Consider the following 17,292-nt stretch of genomic DNA (forward strand, 5'->3'; position numbering starts at 1 on the left):
AGTTACGCAACATAATCATGGTTACACAAGTAAAATGTGAAAGGTAATTGTTTTGTATTTTCAAAACTACGCTTCAGCTTATCTCATAGAAAAATATGACGTTTTAGCGCAATCGTTTATTATTATTATGTACAATATTTTTCAAGTGAAGATATCAAATAAAAAAATCGACACATATGGATACGACAATAAGTATGTAAGCATGAGAGAAAGAGACAACCATTCTATTCTCACAAATTTTATTTTTTTAAAAATAATCAAAAATTTCAGTATTATTGAAAAATTAAAGCACTAAATATTTTAGGCATCAATTATGTTTTATAACGAGTAATTTATATTTGTTGCTAAATACGTTATATTATTATTGGCAGTTGTGGCTAAATTCAGAACAAAAAATGTCTACCCGTCTCTTTTTTTTAGAGCCAATTGTTAGTATGTAAAAAGAGATAGCTAATTCTATATAAAATGTATCTTGGATTATTGTTAGGGGCAATACCGTATACCAGTTTATTTATGTATATTTTTTAATATATATTAAAATGGTATAAAATTTGTTGATATTACAATAAAAAATATTATTTTATGGTATAACATGATTTAAAATATATTAAACCTTATATCTTGATGATATATGTAAGTATTTCTCTACTACATTGTCAATGTACCTTTTGTCAACCAATTGTCAAATTCAATAAACATGAAAACCTAGATTGTCAATATAGGGAATTAAAAATACGTTCTATATTCATGGGTATTTCCAACTCCAATGTCTGAATTAAAGTATTATGTGAAATTGAAGTAGTGGTATATTATAATAACAATGAAACATAATATCTAACGTTTTCCTTCCTAAACCGCCTAGTATCCTAAATATACAAGACAAATGTAATTAATGCTTTACTAAATTCACCAAGAATTCTTTGAGTAATTATTAATTTTAATGTTATTTTACGGGTGTGCTTACAGATATCGAAATATGCCGGAGCACTTGGAATTGCAACATCTTGTAGATCTATCGGTCGGGAGTGGCGATGAATCTGTACCGAACTTACTGGAGAATAAGAGGCCACTTATAAAACGATGTCCTTATCTCGGTTTGATACTTGCGACACTCTCATCACTATTTTTCTCACTATGCTCAGTTATTGTGAAGAGCCTGGTAAATATAGACCCTATGCAACTTGCAATGTTCCGGTTTATAGGGGTTCTATTACCAACAATACCTATTGTAATATATACAGAACAACCAGTGTTCCCTCAAGGTAAACGCGTGCTGTTAATTTTGCGATCTATTGTAGGCACAGTGGGACTAATGTTAAGTTTTTATGCATTCAGGAATATGCCACTAGCTGATGCATCTGTTATTGTATTTTCCGTGCCAGTTTTTGTGGCACTTTTTGCTAGAGTCTTCTTAAAAGAACCCTGTGGTATTTGGAACACAATATCAATAATATTAACTCTGATTGGTGTTATATTAATAACTCATCCACCATTTATATTTGGTACCTACCAAATTGAAACAAATCAGAATTATAATAGCTTGAGGGGTGCTATTGCTGCATTTGTTTCTACAATTTTTGGTGCAAATGCTTATGTGTTACTCAGAGTTTTAAAAGGCTTACACTTTTCTGTAATTATGACCAATTTTGGTGCTATTGCTATAGTGCAAACACTGTTTTATTCTTTTATTTTTGGTGCATTGTGTATGCCGAATTGCGGGACTGAAAGGTTCCTTGTTGTGTGCCTAGCCTTATTCAGTTATTTAGGACAAATTTTGTTAACAATGTCTTTACAAATGGAGCAGGCCGGACCAGTTGCTATAGCTCGTTCTGCAGATATTGTTTTTGCATTCTTATGGCAGGTTATGTTTTTTAATGAAATACCAAGCAAGTTTTCTGTATTTGGAGCAGTATTAGTCTTGAGTTCGGTAATGCTTGTAGGCTTACGCAAATGGGCTCTGGCATTGCCTCCTGATTCACAATTGAGGAGTAAGTTAGGAGTATTGGCACAGTAATTAAAATATCTTTTTCTATGTAAATGCAACATTTTCTAAACCTATATAATGTTCACTTCATAACTGTAATATAAAAATAAATACTCTTGCATGTCCAAGGGAAGCCTGTTTGACTTTAGGGATTCCCTTTAAAGCATAACCACTCCTGTGGGACCAAGTATTTACAAAATCCCTTTATTTTCTTGGTCACACAGATATGGCCATAACTTTACATTGGTCATGCATACATTTTTCATCTTCGATTGATTTGAGAAACCTTTAGTATCTGTTAATGATTATAATCTTGTAATTATGGCCGACATATTTAATTATACATTATTGAGAAATCTTAACCAATACTCAATTGTAATAATTCACATATAAATATATCAGACTCATATGCTCATATATATAGCATGAGTATTTGATGAATATTTGACAATATATATGTGTTATACTTCATCTTTTGAAGTATGGCATATAATGTAACGGTAAATAATGAAGACTGTTCAAAGTCTTGTGTTGTGTGTACTTGCCTCTATATCTCTTGTGTTGTGCTCCTTATAAGCTTTAAATATTAATTTGTTGACATAATTGCAAATCTATTTCATATGTAAGTTTATCACAATGTTATTTATATACTTAATGTCTTTGTATTCTTCCTATTTAGATAATAAATTCTAGTCTTAAAAGTATTATTAGTTATAAGAAACAATATTGAGCTGTTTAAAACATAAGACCTATTTGAAATATTATTTTACATCCTGCAATTGCTTCTAGTCATTTGTTTTTTATATATATTATATAGAAGTTAGTCTCTAAGTGGTAAATAATAGAAAAAAAAAAAACTAAGTCTAGATGTTAAATTTGATATAAAACGAGGTTTTATCATTGCTGCAAGCACTAGCAACTAGATTTCTTGTCATTCACACTCAAAAACCATAGTATTTAGTATTTGCACAGATAAAACTTATTATTAATTTACAAAATAACAAAGCTAATAAATTTGCTGTATGCGTTACAACATCAGTGAAAATTAATCTCATTTTGTTTAGATACTTTTTAACTATGTGCATGGTCCCCTTTAGGAAATCCTGTCTAAAATGTAAAACAGAAATACTGTTTAATATATATCAAGTCTTTCTAAATTATTTTTAAGTATATCATTGCAAACTGAAGACTATTTAAAATATCGCATCATTGTATAGTAGGTTATTTGTACAAATAAAAAATAACCTGTAACTTATATTAAACAAATAGTCCTTTCAAATTTATTATGTGTACCATGTTGTAAGCTGTTATATTTTTGCCGAATAGGTACTTGTGATATTATTCATAATTTAAATGTATTTGTTTAATCGCATCGCCATATCAATATAGTCATAATTTGAATTGTTATCATTAATACTGCATTAAAACTTTCTTTTATATAAAATTGACAATTATTGTGATATACATCTTTGGCCAGGAATAAACCTATGTATCCATGCTTATTTGAATAAAACTGAAGTTGAATTTGTTTTAGTTTCTTTATTTAATTTACGTTTTAGTCGAAGTAATACGATGTTTATTTATTTTCTTAAAATTTTGGGATGGTAATATTCGATAAAAAAATTGACATTTAAATTTATTAATCCTCAAGTATTCGACCTTATTCTCTGTCCTGAGTAAGTTAAGTACCTACCTATTTATGTCAGAGTTCAGTGGGTCAATAGGTTTGCATATTCCGCGAACAATGGAGTGTAGAAGTAAGGAGAAGTATAATTAAATGGATATTTGTATATAAAACGTATAGGGTATGAAGTCACACTTACAGGAAATTCTGGATTCAGTTTAGTAATAAATATGCATGTAAGATCGATTTAGTTATTAATAAAAATATATTTATAGATCTGTAAAGCATTATATACGGATGGATACAACATTATGGAAAAGTTCATAAGGAGATTTTAATCGAAACCGGATTTGTGAATATTTACGATACATTATAAAAAGTACCTTAATTGTTTTAATTATATTAGGTATACTAATTGGCTGGCCATTTATGTGGGATACAAAGTGTGCAAACACAAGTGCACTCTATTCCTTACTCTCATAATTTGATCGAACGGCAAATGGAATACGTCTAGAAATAAATCAAGTTCAAGACTTTACGTGCATTGCGAGGCAAGACCTGGAAGACCTGGGACATCAGTGTCAGTCCTTACAACCTAGCCACTCAAACAAGGAACGATATACGATAACTATGTTGATAATGGTAGCTGATAGTTTTAAGATCCAGACTTTGCAGTAATTGGTAGCAGCAACAGCAGCAAAACCACCGTTATTGGTTAACAGCGACTCATCAATTGTTCTACTTCAAACAACAATTACATAAATATAAATGACTATTCGAACAAATAAAACTAGTGACTCAGAGAAGAACTTTAAAAGAAGCTCACAAAATTAGACCTTTGCCTAAAAAAAAAAAACCATTCATTATCATTCACAATGACATCTGACAGTGGTCTGACAACCGTGTCATTGCCAGTCACGCATCATTGATTTTGATCACAATTTACATTTTGATGTAGTATGGACTAAAGTTAAACAAATTGATTAATTTCTTTATTTATAATAATTTTAATTCCTAAGCAAACTGCTCTTCATCCCACAACATAATGGCGGATCGACTGACACAGTTACAAGATACCATAAATCAGGTAAACACAAAAATATAATTACAAAATAATCCATAAAAAACATTGCGGTCGTAGCACAAAGATTTATAAATTTTAATTAAATAATCAAAGAAGAAAAACAAGTCATAAAATATAAATTAAAACATAACCGAAAATAACCTAACAAATATTTTTAGCAAGCTGAGCATTTCTGCAACAGTATCGGTATATTGCAACAATTTTCTACACCGAGCAAGTTTCCTGGGTTCGATCGCAGTGGCTCTCAAACACCGCAACAGCAGCAAAACCAAGAGGACTATGCTATGTTATTTGCAACATTAATTTCCCGCTGTGCTAAGGACATTGATACACTAATTGAATCCTTGCCAAGTGAAGAAAGTTCTACAGAACTTCAAGTACAAAGCTTAAGGCGCTTAGAAGCTGAAAATAAGGAGGCTGCTGAGCAGTTAGAAGAAGTGAGTTGCTTTTAAATTGGATACAAGTGTATAATTAATTATTATCAGTATAAATTAACTTGTTAAATCTTGATGCAAATTTTAAATGTAAAAACAGTTAATTCTTAGAATAATTATTGAATGAAAATGATGTCCTAATGTCTAATTGAAATCAGTCATTTGATAAACAATTTTTAATTATAATTTTTAGGTTGTACGCCAGGGCGAGATACTGCTTGAAAAGATCCAAGGTGCTCTCAGTGATATTGCACAGTCTCAGCTCGATATGCAGAACCCAATACTCATCCTCAATAAAGATATCAAACCACAGTTATAGGATCTGAGGAGGTCCGGCGGTTACCTACGTCGGTGATCATTTTGTTACAGGATAAAATAATATGTACACTGAATAATCGCTATGTAATACTTAAACCCAAAATAATGGTTAAAAAGTACATAATATTGAATATGTTACTTTTTAATGTTGATACTGTACTTAAACATCTGTGAGTCAAACAAAAAATTACTAATTTATTTAAAATGAGGCTACTTGGACAGTTTATTGATTTACAAGTTGTATAATATTAACAATTTCAATAGAATTTTTAACTATAAAAATAATATTAACTGTTGCCGTAATATAATAAATAAAAAAACTAATAAACATTCTTTACCTTTGCATTCTTAATATCAAGTTACTAAAGACTGGGAGATTTAATTATTTGTTTAACTTTACACTCATACAATGTTTATTACTAAAATGGTTTAAGTATATTTTTGTTATTACTTGTTTTTTTAGTTTTACAGTTCACACACATGATTTGAAGTAATTTTATGGAAGTTTGGAAGGATCTGAAAACTTTAAATTAAACATTTAAAAAGAGCTTATAAAAGTTCCACTATTGGGTAAAAGAGATGATTTTTCTCCTCTTTGTGTTGGTTATATATAAATGGCAAAAAATCCTCAGTCATTATATTTCTTATTTCATCATAAGGTTTCTGGTATCACTGAGCATGACCATTTGTAGAAATTAAAACTTACAATATTCAGTTATCAAACATATTTTCAATTTAATGGATCATCTCAGCTCTTAAAAATTAGCATTGAAGGTACGTTTCATGCAAACAATAGATCTTATTAGTAAAATAAACAATAAAAGGCACTATTAATGCTTAAAATTGTTTTATATGTTATGGGTCCAAAAAAAATTCCATCCTCTCAAAGACAAATAACCTTTATGACGACCTCCGTGGTCGAGTAGTGCGTACACCGGTTTTCATGGGTACGCCACTCCGAGGTCCCAGGTTCGATTCCCGGCCGAGTCAATGTAGAAAAAGTTCATTAATTTTCTATGTTGTCTTGGGGTTGATTTACCATAACACAAGTTCTTTAACTACTTACATTGGGATCAAAGTAATGTGTGTGAGGTTGTCCAATATTAATTATTATTATTATCAAAATCGGTCCAGCTGTTCAGAAAAAGTTCAGTGACATTCACACATGCTGAAAAATGATATATACAAAATAAAAGAATATAATAAATAAAAAAAAAATTAACAGCAGTATTTGAAAACATTGAATATCGATCTACGCATTTACAAATTAAAGTTCATTGCCACTGAAGCTGATTAAACCAACACAATTAAACCACTTGAATAAGTATACTTAATATATTATTTAGTAAGGTGTGAAATTCTGATCTTGCAGTTTATTTAGATTTATTTAATTTTAAATGTTTTTTTTAAAGATTATAAGTGTTCAAAATAATAAGATTGTCAAGAAAAAAAGAGTTCATAGAGATACTACTCTTTAAAAATCGACATAATATATTGTAAATAAACATAATTGTAAAATGGTTCAGTATTAAACTTTTTTTTATATTGAAATGTTTATTTTCTCAGATATTTTGAATTCGTGAGGAATGTCTTGTGGGCTATCAATATCGTGTTAGCTGAAGTCTTTTTTTTATAGTTGTGCTGGCAAATGTTTGATCTGATAGAAGATTATAGATATTGGCGCATGTAAGAAATATAATACATCCCTTACATCTTCAAATCGTAACCAATAGGCTATTTGACAATGCGAAAAATAAAGTGTCAATTATTGTAATCAGTATAAATTAGAGCTTAAAAATTTATCAACGAAAGTTGAAAATATTAATTTATTTAAAAATCCATAAATAAAAATGCATTTTTTAAACGTTTGTCACGTGACACGAAACGCTCCTCATTGGTCAAGCTTACGATGACGTCACTTGCTTATTAACCTCGATTGCCTTCTGTTTGTGGATTATATGTGCCACTGTGCCAATACAGGTAAGTGACGTCACCGACCCCATTGCAGCGCCATATTGTCAAAGTAGCGTTTTCGCGCGCTATTCAAATATGAAATTTTTATTTTGATATTTTTCAGCAAATATGTACTAGATTTAAAAAATGTATCTTGTACTGGGTTCCTTAACCTCTACTAAATAATGTAAAATGCATTTTAAAAACCATTTAAATAGCCTATTGTGCGAACGTAGGAAATACTTAGTAGTTCTGTCTTGCATTAGAAAATTCACCTGTATAAAAATGGAGTACGAGTCGTCGCAGTCGTATTTTTGTATAGGTCACTTACTATTCGTAATTTAAAAATAAGCAATGTGAGCTTCAGATATATTACAATTATTATTCATGTAACAAACATCAAATATATATTAATTAAAAATAACAACCAATGTTAAGTACATTAACTGAAATATACACACGTAAAAATATAAACACAAAAAAATGCGATGGCGTTGAGGCTGGTGGATAATAAATATGCACAGCTTGCAATGCTTGACATTTAATTCAACACCGTAACGTTCAAAAGTGCTTTTATGAACGTACTTGTATAAAGAACATTTTGATTTGTCTTGATTTGTTAATGTTGACTTCCATAGGTGGTCACTAGTTCCTCTTCTTAAACATTAAATTAGTTGCAAAAGTAATTCAAATATATTCGGGATAGAGAACTGGTTTTAGTACCCTTGTTTGATATATTCTTTGAGTTCTTCAATATCTTAATCGTGACTTTTAAGAGATCTTCTTCGAAATTTATCGATGGCTCATTGTTCTCGTTTTTAAAACCTAAAATCTATTGAGAACGGTCTGTACAAGGAGCATACAATCATTACATTTTAGCTCTGTGAAATTATGGTAAAATACTTAAAAATGGAGAGCCGTGATTACAGTGTTGGTTAAGACTAACATCCTGTAAATGTCAGCAACTGCTGAGCTATAGCATCCTCTCCCTTTTGAGGAGAAGGTGTGGAGCTTATTCCACCAAGTTGCTCTTATTTGGGTTTGTGGATACTAATGTCGAAGAATTTCTAAGAAATTAGACATACAGGTTTCATCACGATGTTTTCCTTCATCGCTAAGGACGACATGAACTATATACACTAATTAAGCACATAAAATTCAGTGGTGTTGGCCTGGGTTTGAACCCGCGATCATTCAAAATACCCGCGTTCTATCCACTGAGCCACTGTGAATCTTAACCGATGATTCTGTTAAACCCAGGCAAGCAACACTGAATTTATGTGGTTAATTTGTTTTTATTTCAATAATGTATCTCATACTCCACGGTGAAGGAATACATCGCGAAGACCTGCACGTGGCTATTGTGTATCTGCCACAGCCTTGACCAGCAGTGGAACATTAAAAACTTGCAAATGTTGGCAATAAGCAAATCCTCCGGTTTTGAAGAGTGCTGATGACGTAACGAGACGACAAGAACGTAATTATTTACCTCTACCTAGGTTTTGCTTGAATTGAAGAAGTTTTCCCGGAAAAAAAGGCAATGACATTTTTAATGAAACTTGACTTAACCCTTTGTAATCGTAAATTAACTTGATTAAATAATTTAGATATATCTATCAAACAAGCAATATACATATTTAATATTTTGAAATTCAGGTTTTCGCGGAGGTTTTCGTCGCGTGAAAATCACCAGTGAACTAATTTCGTATCTCACTCATGATATGATTAAAACTGACATACTATGATATGCTATTGTTGACGCCTGTTTTAAATGTTATAATTATACATATCGCACATTCATGGCCTGATTTCAAGGTCTGGAGTAACAAAGGAATGGAGACTGTCAGTCAGGGTTTTTAATAATTTATTTTGGGAGGACCTTCTTTTATTTCAGTAAATAATAAACGTCAAAAAATATACACATTAAAATGTTAATTTCCTTGGAATGATGTTCTCATGCAGACGCCCATGGGCAGTAGCACTATTTACCCTATTCTAAATCCGGCCCTGCGAATATTATCTGACATTTCACTGCTGACTTTTAAGTTTATTCTTACATAATATATTTACAGTTCAATGTCAAATATATTTAAAAAAACCCATTCAGACTCTCTTAGAAAGCCAACGTAACTGTTTCTGTGTACATCAGCAAACAAGTAATCCTTATCTTTTTCATTAAAACTTTACAAAATATGCAATCGGTCATTCAAGTAACTGCTAACTAAAACTAAACTGCTTCTTGTCTTATTGATTGCCTTCATAACGTAATTCAGCGGTTTCTGGACACGTTCATTCAAATTTTTGCAACTACATAAATAGTGTCGAGGAATAATACAATGAAAAGTTAGTACATTTTGTATTGCTCGCAACAAATGCGCTATGGGACCCATAATACACTGGACGTATGTTAATTGAGCACTAGTGGCATCAGCCCACAGAATAGTTACAAGCAGGAGTATCTTACAGAATATATTTAAATATACAATGTATATACTTATATTAAATATTAATTCATAAGTAGGTACATTATTATACGTAAAATTTATCAAAATTAGTCAAAAAAGGTTCTTAGATTTTTTTTAATGTATAACAGCTGTTGTTTATGTGACATTGACAGGCGATACAGACATCGCGAAAATGCAATTTTTCAATTCAATTCTTAGTTTAATGGCTTTTAGTTGTGTCACAGGGCACAGATTATTTCGCCAATGTCACGTAGGATGGAGAAGACACGAATGAGATTGATCGGTATGGTTGAGATAACAATGCAATTTTTCAGGAGAAGCATATTTTATAACTTTGACATTCTCCAAGCGTCGCCGTGATTCGCGCCAAAACCATAATGACACTCACGCCATCTTACGGAAACTATGTGTTACGGTTATTGCACCAAATAAAGGTTTGCTTCAGGACACTTATTAAGCATTTAACTATTTTTTTAAATTTTTACAGAAGTGACGGTCCCACAGCAGGGGTGCGACATAATGTCAACATATTTTCTTGGAATATGTACATGTATGCAACGAAATGTTTTGTAATGACTTTCTGATTTTTACGGACCAACGTTAAATTTATTTTTCAAAGATCCAATATTTTCCCGTAAAAGATTAAAATTACATTCTGGAAATCATATATGTCAATGTGTCGTACAGTGTTAAGATTTATCCAAAGTAATCAGCAGATTTACGTTTTTTTTTTAATCCAAGGATATTTAATTTTACGTCCCTAGTATATTATTCAAATTGGATTGAAAATATCGGAAGTGCAGGAAATCATATTAATTATTTAATCAATAAAAATATTTTTTTTAGGCGCATAGCTGGATAAGGTATTTTATTATTTATATTGGCGCAAAACAAAGTTAGCACCACAAGACGGAGAAAGCCGAACATTGTTATGCGAAAGATAATGTGTTAATTATATACAAATTGAAATCAAAATGATATATGTCAAAATAATGTCCCACCAATTCCCCATTTAATCGCAGTTCCGATTCTGTAGCTGAGAAATGGGCCAGTGTGTCACCAGTAACACGGGGTATTACATATTTAAATTTTCTTCACTATCTACTCTAAAGACTTTCTGTTAAATGTATATAATACCACCTAATTTAGCTTTCCTCAAAATGTTTTCCTCTGCCGAGTACCATATAAGTTATAATATAAAATAATTCCAGCAAAACAGGTATAAAAAAATAGGTATTTTTTATTAGGGTTAAGAAAGCTAAGGAAAAAATAATGAGCTTCAGTTTATCAAATAATAATATCCTTTTTTATTTTTTATTCTATTTTCTATTAATTTAAAATGCGACCCACCTGCATCGTGTACAATTCCGGGTCATCCGGAAAACCGGCTACTTTGACATTAGCGTCGCATCATACATTGCCTTCTCGAAGTTCTCGAGTTCTTAAACTTAGTTCAGACCTTAAATTAATGAACGTAAAGGTTGTAATAGTGCAGAACATCATACATTCACGCGTCCCCTTACAAATATAATAACGGTCTGCGCGAAACGCATTTGCTGAGTTCTTATGAAAGACTAAGACAGCAATACATGATTTAATGTTGTATGGTTGATGCTATCCAAATTTATATATATGTTTTATTGGTTGGTTATTAATTTTTATTTTGTAATGTTAATAATGTTATATAAATGAAACTATAATTTGTATACAATAGTTGTTATTTCTTAATTAGAAATTATTTATATAAATCTCCTGAATAGCATAATGAAAGAATTTTGTCTTCTTCATGAGATAGAAAACAACATAAATTGTATATTCAGTTTGTATTTATTTATATATTTACGTACCGCGTAATCCGCGCTATACGTCTGTGTAACACACCCAGCCTCTCGCCGGTTCGCTTCGCCTTCCACCTGTAGTTGATAACCAACCTCTTTGGCGTAAACACGCTGATGCCATCGCGAGTTTCTAACTACGTTTTAACTCGTTTATTTTTTTAAACATTTCAATTTTAAATTGACTATGCTGTGTTTAATCTGTACTTATTAGTCTCTAAGTCAGTTTAGATTTTTTTTGTTTTTTTTTTCTTTTTAATTATTTTTAAGTGATATTGGATTTAGTGCAGTGACAATTTTTTTTCGATGTTGTTTACACGACATTTGTTTATTTAATTTACTTCACTGAAGAAGGAGTGAATGTGAAAACTCGAAAACGTCCGGAAGGACGGGCCGACTCTCCCTTCGCATTTCCGCAACAGGTATGTTATTGACCAGTTTAGAAATCGTAATAAGTAGGTTTAAATTTCTGAGATGAAATTTTAATAACATACAGATTAAAAATTCGTCAGTTATTTCAAAATTTGCAAATTGCAAATATATAACAATTAAAGAGTTTTCGTTTAATTCATTTTATATTTAAATTTGACTTTTTCTTATTTATGATAAAAACAGTCTTAATTACGAATTAATTTATGTAAATTTAATTCAATATTTGCATGTGTACGAGCAAGTAAAAGTAAGAAGACATAATTAGCGCATAATCATGCTAGAATAAATGAAACTGATTTAATTTTTTTCTCTTTTTATAGAAATTTTGGTAAAAGGTTGAATTATTACAATTAAAAAAAAAGATTTAGTATTTCAATTATGTACCTAAACATAACTTTAATATTTATTTGATGGATTCTAGATTTTTCTAGATTAAATATTAAATAATAATATAATAATATTGAAATAATATACATGAATCTACTTACATAAATAAATCAATTAAATGAATCCATCTAGTACTATTTTATTAAATAATTTTAATGATTTATTAAAGATAAATCACGGATCTTAATATACTACTAGCATTATGGAAGTTATATCTGTGTTCAATTGTTTTAGTTTAAACAAATTTGTACCGAATAATACTTGTAATTCGATTGATATGGAATATCTAAAATATTATAGGTCGTCAGTATGGACCTATGCTAAGGGTGTTTTGGTGCAGTACACACCTATTATAGTGCACACTTGGCGCAAATACAGAAGCCTTCTCTGTCTATATCTATCTATCTATAAGGCAATGGTACGGCAAAGTCGACACGATCTGAAACTGTTCAGGATCAATGGATTTCTGTCACTTCCTACTTCCAGCTGGGTTCCTAATGAGAATTTTTCGAAGGAAAATTCCGATAAATTGTTATCAGCCCCATCTGGGGTTTGATCTCAGAACCTCGGATTTGAGGCCTTATATCTAGCCACCAGACGAACGAGACAGTCGGTCAATATATCAACAATGCTGTGTTTACTTTCCAATGTCAAATCAGAAAACAGCCAGAAAAGGGGGATAGTGTTTAACTAGCACTCGCTAAGAAACATTTAATTAACGCAAATTATTAGATTAAAGTGTAAATCAGCGTTTAGGCGCTTGTATATATAATTATATTATATAATTTGCTAAAACGTTTGCATATATTTCGCGAAAATAGTTGGTCAAAACAATGTATGGTTTCTAATTAAGTGAAATAATTTCTTTTTTTTTTATAGCAGAATATTTATATTAAATTAGAAACAAATTCATGAGATGAATTAAACTTTTTCGTTTATTTATGTAATACTAGTTGTCACGCGCGGCTTCGCTAGCGTTCTAGGTACTAGCGTGTTAGGGGTTTTTCGTCAGACGTTAGGTATAAAAAAGTAATGTATTTCCTTAGAGTTCTAGGTTTCTCCATATCAAATTTAATCAAATTCAGTTCAGTGGTTTGGTCGTGAAAGACCAAGATACAGACAGACGGAGTTACTTTCACATTTATAGTATATTAGTATAAATAAAAAAATCGACCTTCGGTTATATATACCTTATACTCCAAATATTAGTTGATGTAGTTGTCTTTATTTCTCATTGTACTAGTTGAACCTAGAGCTTTACCCGCAAGAAATGTATAAAATCTCACCTATAGCACACGAACCATCACCCCCATTATGACTCCCTTTAAGGGTCAATTAAAAAAGTAACCTATGTCCTTCCCCGGGACTCAAACTATCTCTAGGCCAAATTTCATCTAAATCGGTTTAAGCGTGAAGAGGTAACAGACAGAGTTATTTCGCATTTATAATATAAGTGTAGAAAATATTTTATTAATATTTATAAAGTATTGTAGTTTCAAAGCAACAATAATGTACATTATGCGAAATGAAATCGCGAATAGTTCTATGTATTGCTTTGTTTAAGACTGACAATTGCTCATAAAGCCTGAAAGTATTTAGAGCCTAAATCATGGTCCATTACCTATAAATTCATAATAGTTATCGAACAATTCAAATTAATATTCATGTCGTTTTCATTATTGCATCACGAATGACCACAGATTCATAAATACAATTGACATGATTTTGAAAATCGTTAATTTTCTAATGTTCTTTTATACTTGCCAATGTTTTAACGTAAAGTAATTTCACTATGTAGTATTGAATTGAGTGAGAGTCCTTAGTTAGGTCTAAGTAGGTAGTAGGGCTTTGTGCAAGCCCGTCTGGGTAGGTACCACCCACTCATCAGATATTCTCTCGCTAAACAACAGTACTCAGTATTGTTGAGCCAGTGTAACAAGGGCTTAATATTTTAGTTCCCAAGGATGCGGAATTGGCGGTGTAAGGAATGGTTAATATTTCTTACACCACCATTGTCTATGGGCGGTGGTGACCACTTACAATCAGGTGGCCTATTTGCTCGTCCGCCAACCTATGCCATAAAAAGAAAATAGTAGGGCTGGGGTGTCGGGATAGGTACCTCATCCACTATTAATTTATTTAAACGCTAAACAGCAATGTAACCATAATAAAAGCTGACGTGGATTTGAAATCATAACTGATATAAAAAAATGTTCTCCCCTTCTCCTGTTTTTTTTTCATATGGTCCATTTTCACTTTTTAAGCGTTGACGTGTTTAGTTCACGGAAAGCGACTACAGTAAAAAAAAGATTTGTTTTCTATAATTTGGCGACCCCAGCTCGGGTCCCTTTCGGGCCCATAGTGAAATTCGCCCCTAAATGCAAGCAGTACATTATATAAAATACTCTTATATTATGACGGTGACCAGTGTTGCTAGTCTTTATAATATAACGACAATGTACTTAATAATAAATCCTAATATACCTATATATATATATTTAATTAAGTACGTTGTTATCAATAACTTATAAAACTTTATGTTTTATTATTAATTAATGTAATGTTATTTCGATAAAATAAATATTAGTATCCTTATCAATATCATCTTGAAATATTCATTAAATTATATTATGTCTATGTGTGCTCAATACACACATGTACGTTTTCAAATACTCATTGTTTAATTCACATTGACTTGACATGTCTCATTGCAAAATGTTTAAAATTGGATAAAGGATGCTAATGAAGTAGGGTTCAATAAAAAATATATAATTATAATACCTAATATATAATATATTCGTTACTGTTTTTTATACTTTAGTCTCATTTTTTGTCACAGAGCATAAATATGGAATAATCATTCTTTTTCCGTCTAAACTTGTTTATATTATAAATGTAATATAATTTATTTAATCTATGTATGTTTATAAGGTATGATTATGATGCAGTAGAAATATAATTATAACATAATACGTATTCAAATGATTTACAAAAAGAGTTACAAAAGATTTACAAACAGAGCAACCAAGGTTTTTCCTAAGGGGCTGTACAACACTCGCGCAATTAACGCTTTGATTTAATCTAATTTTGACTTAAAATTGATTCCACGATGATTACACATCATAAAATATAAGAGTCAAACCATGTTTATGTGTTATCAAAATTGATTTTTATATTAGAATATATTTTTTGTATCTTTTCAATTATACATTCGGTTCCTATATCTTGATAAATTTGATATCTTATTATATTTTTTACCTATTATTAAACTTCTAAATAAATATATTACTTGCACATTAGTTATGTATAGATCTATTCACTTACATAACCGCGCCCCTACGTAAAATTATTATTTATCGGCGTATTGGTACGAGTGAATGACTTTCGTACTTGCAATGTGTCTATGTGTGCGTGTGACAACTAAATGTAAAGACAGCAAAAAAATACATATAAGTTTATATTTTTAATTTAATTTAATTAAAAAATAATTAAATTAACACGGAGGGCATGACTTTGTAAGTGAATAGATCTATAAAACAAATCAAATGTTTAGTACTTATAAATGTTACTTGAGATTTGACTAGTTGACATACGTGTATGATGTGCTTGTTTTTTTTTTATATCAAATGTAACTGAAAAAAAAATCAACGTTAAACTATAACCTATAACAAAAACTCAAAGTTATACCGCTAAACAATGTATAAACCTTTTAATCATGTGTTGGTAATAAAAGTTCCTGATTTCGTTTGTCAACGAGAATTGACGCATTGTTAAGTCTGGGGAAATGCAAATGTTTGAGAAATTAGGTATTATTAACTATTTCAATGAAATATATCATGAATTCATGGTACGTATAACATTAAGTTATTTATATTTTGGCAGTACTACTAGTAATCTTGTACTCGATAAATTAAAAAAAAAAGCTATGTAATATATCATTAGTCTTCTAAGAAACAAAATATAAAACTTTCATTTAATCTTCTGTAAAAAGTTATCATTAGATATAACTTAGTGTCAGACACTTTGAGTACTGGATTATTCGAACTTGAATTTCTATTACCATAAATGTGAATAATTAATTTGTAATTAGCACTTTCGTCATGACCATATTTATATGTCTTGATTTAATTTACACTTCATACGTAGTTTATACTAATAAAGATAGAATTAGTGTTATCTCTTTTTAATTTAAAATCATGCCACGGTGCATTTATTAAAGTATGTAATTTCTAGGTTATAAAAGCGATCGAACCCGTGACATCCCGCTATGATAGGAAGATGGTTTTTAGTAGGTAGTCTCTTACTTGGTCAAGAATCTACTAATCTTGTGTAGCGGGATCCATAAATTAATTTTATAACTTAATATAAAAAAAAGTGAAGAACTTTCTGGACTATCTGTTTTTATAATAAATATTGGAAAAATATAAACTTACCTATTTTCATTTCTTACTTGTAAGACACTTAATTTTTTTAATTCTAATAACTATGTATATATTTTGAAATTAAGTTTTCTCGCGACTCTGACTGCCTTAAATTAGTTTTCATTCACATACATTGCTTCTATATAAATATGTCTTTCTCCGGGTTTTCCTCGATGTGAAATAACATAACGATTGGTTCCTTGGTTTAGTCGTGGCGAGGTAACAAACAGACAGACAAGAGTTGCTTCCGCATTTATTATCTGTTTGTAATATAAACAGTAACACTTTCTAGTTTCTATTGGGTTGTAGTAATTCAATGTAGCAACATCACGAACAAACATTGATATTCATTGGT

At 30.5% G+C, this 17,292-nt stretch overlaps 3 protein-coding genes across 3 annotated transcripts in view; all 3 read left to right on the forward strand.

Moving 5' to 3' along the window:
* Window positions 1-704: 704 nt before the first annotated feature.
* On the forward strand, window positions 705-3,477 carry LOC125072015 (solute carrier family 35 member G1). Its single transcript, XM_047682481.1, has 2 exons — window positions 705-885; window positions 967-3,477. Exon 2 carries the CDS (start codon window positions 977-979, stop codon window positions 2,012-2,014), a length of 1,038 nt encoding a protein of 345 aa, XP_047538437.1. The 5' UTR covers window positions 705-885; window positions 967-976; the 3' UTR covers window positions 2,015-3,477.
* Window positions 3,478-4,511: 1,034 nt separating this feature from the next.
* LOC125071749 (mediator of RNA polymerase II transcription subunit 21) lies at window positions 4,512-6,691 on the forward strand. The gene is made up of 3 exons (XM_047682109.1): window positions 4,512-4,695; window positions 4,851-5,129; window positions 5,320-6,691. Exons 1-3 carry the CDS (start codon window positions 4,654-4,656, stop codon window positions 5,443-5,445), a joined length of 447 nt encoding a protein of 148 aa, XP_047538065.1. The 5' UTR covers window positions 4,512-4,653; the 3' UTR covers window positions 5,446-6,691.
* Window positions 6,692-11,993: 5,302 nt separating this feature from the next.
* Window positions 11,994-17,292, forward strand: part of LOC125071849 — a 76,909-nt gene continuing 71,610 nt past the window's right edge. Inside the window, exon 1 of the mRNA XM_047682251.1 lies at window positions 11,994-12,119. The gene's annotated coding sequence lies outside the window, so the exon portion shown is untranslated. The remainder of the gene's footprint in view (window positions 12,120-17,292) is intronic.

The sequence above is a fragment of the Vanessa atalanta genome, chromosome 20, assembly GCF_905147765.1.
Source record: "Vanessa atalanta chromosome 20, ilVanAtal1.2, whole genome shotgun sequence".
Taxonomy (NCBI): Eukaryota; Metazoa; Arthropoda; class Insecta; order Lepidoptera; family Nymphalidae; genus Vanessa; species Vanessa atalanta.

What these genes read in the sequence shown, in the direction of transcription:
- LOC125072015 (XM_047682481.1), top strand. Translation starts at nt 977, where the DNA reads ATGCCGGAGCACTTGGAATTGCAACATCTTGTAGATCTATCGGTCGGG.
- LOC125071749 (XM_047682109.1), top strand. Translation starts at nt 4,654, where the DNA reads ATGGCGGATCGACTGACACAGTTACAAGATACCATAAATCAG. An exon ending in TACAAGATACCATAAATCAG is followed by an intron (nt 4,696 to 4,850) that starts GTAAACACAAAA and finishes AAATATTTTTAG; the next exon opens with CAAGCTGAGCATTTCTGCAA. An exon ending in CTGCTGAGCAGTTAGAAGAA is followed by an intron (nt 5,130 to 5,319) that starts GTGAGTTGCTTT and finishes TATAATTTTTAG; the next exon opens with GTTGTACGCCAGGGCGAGAT.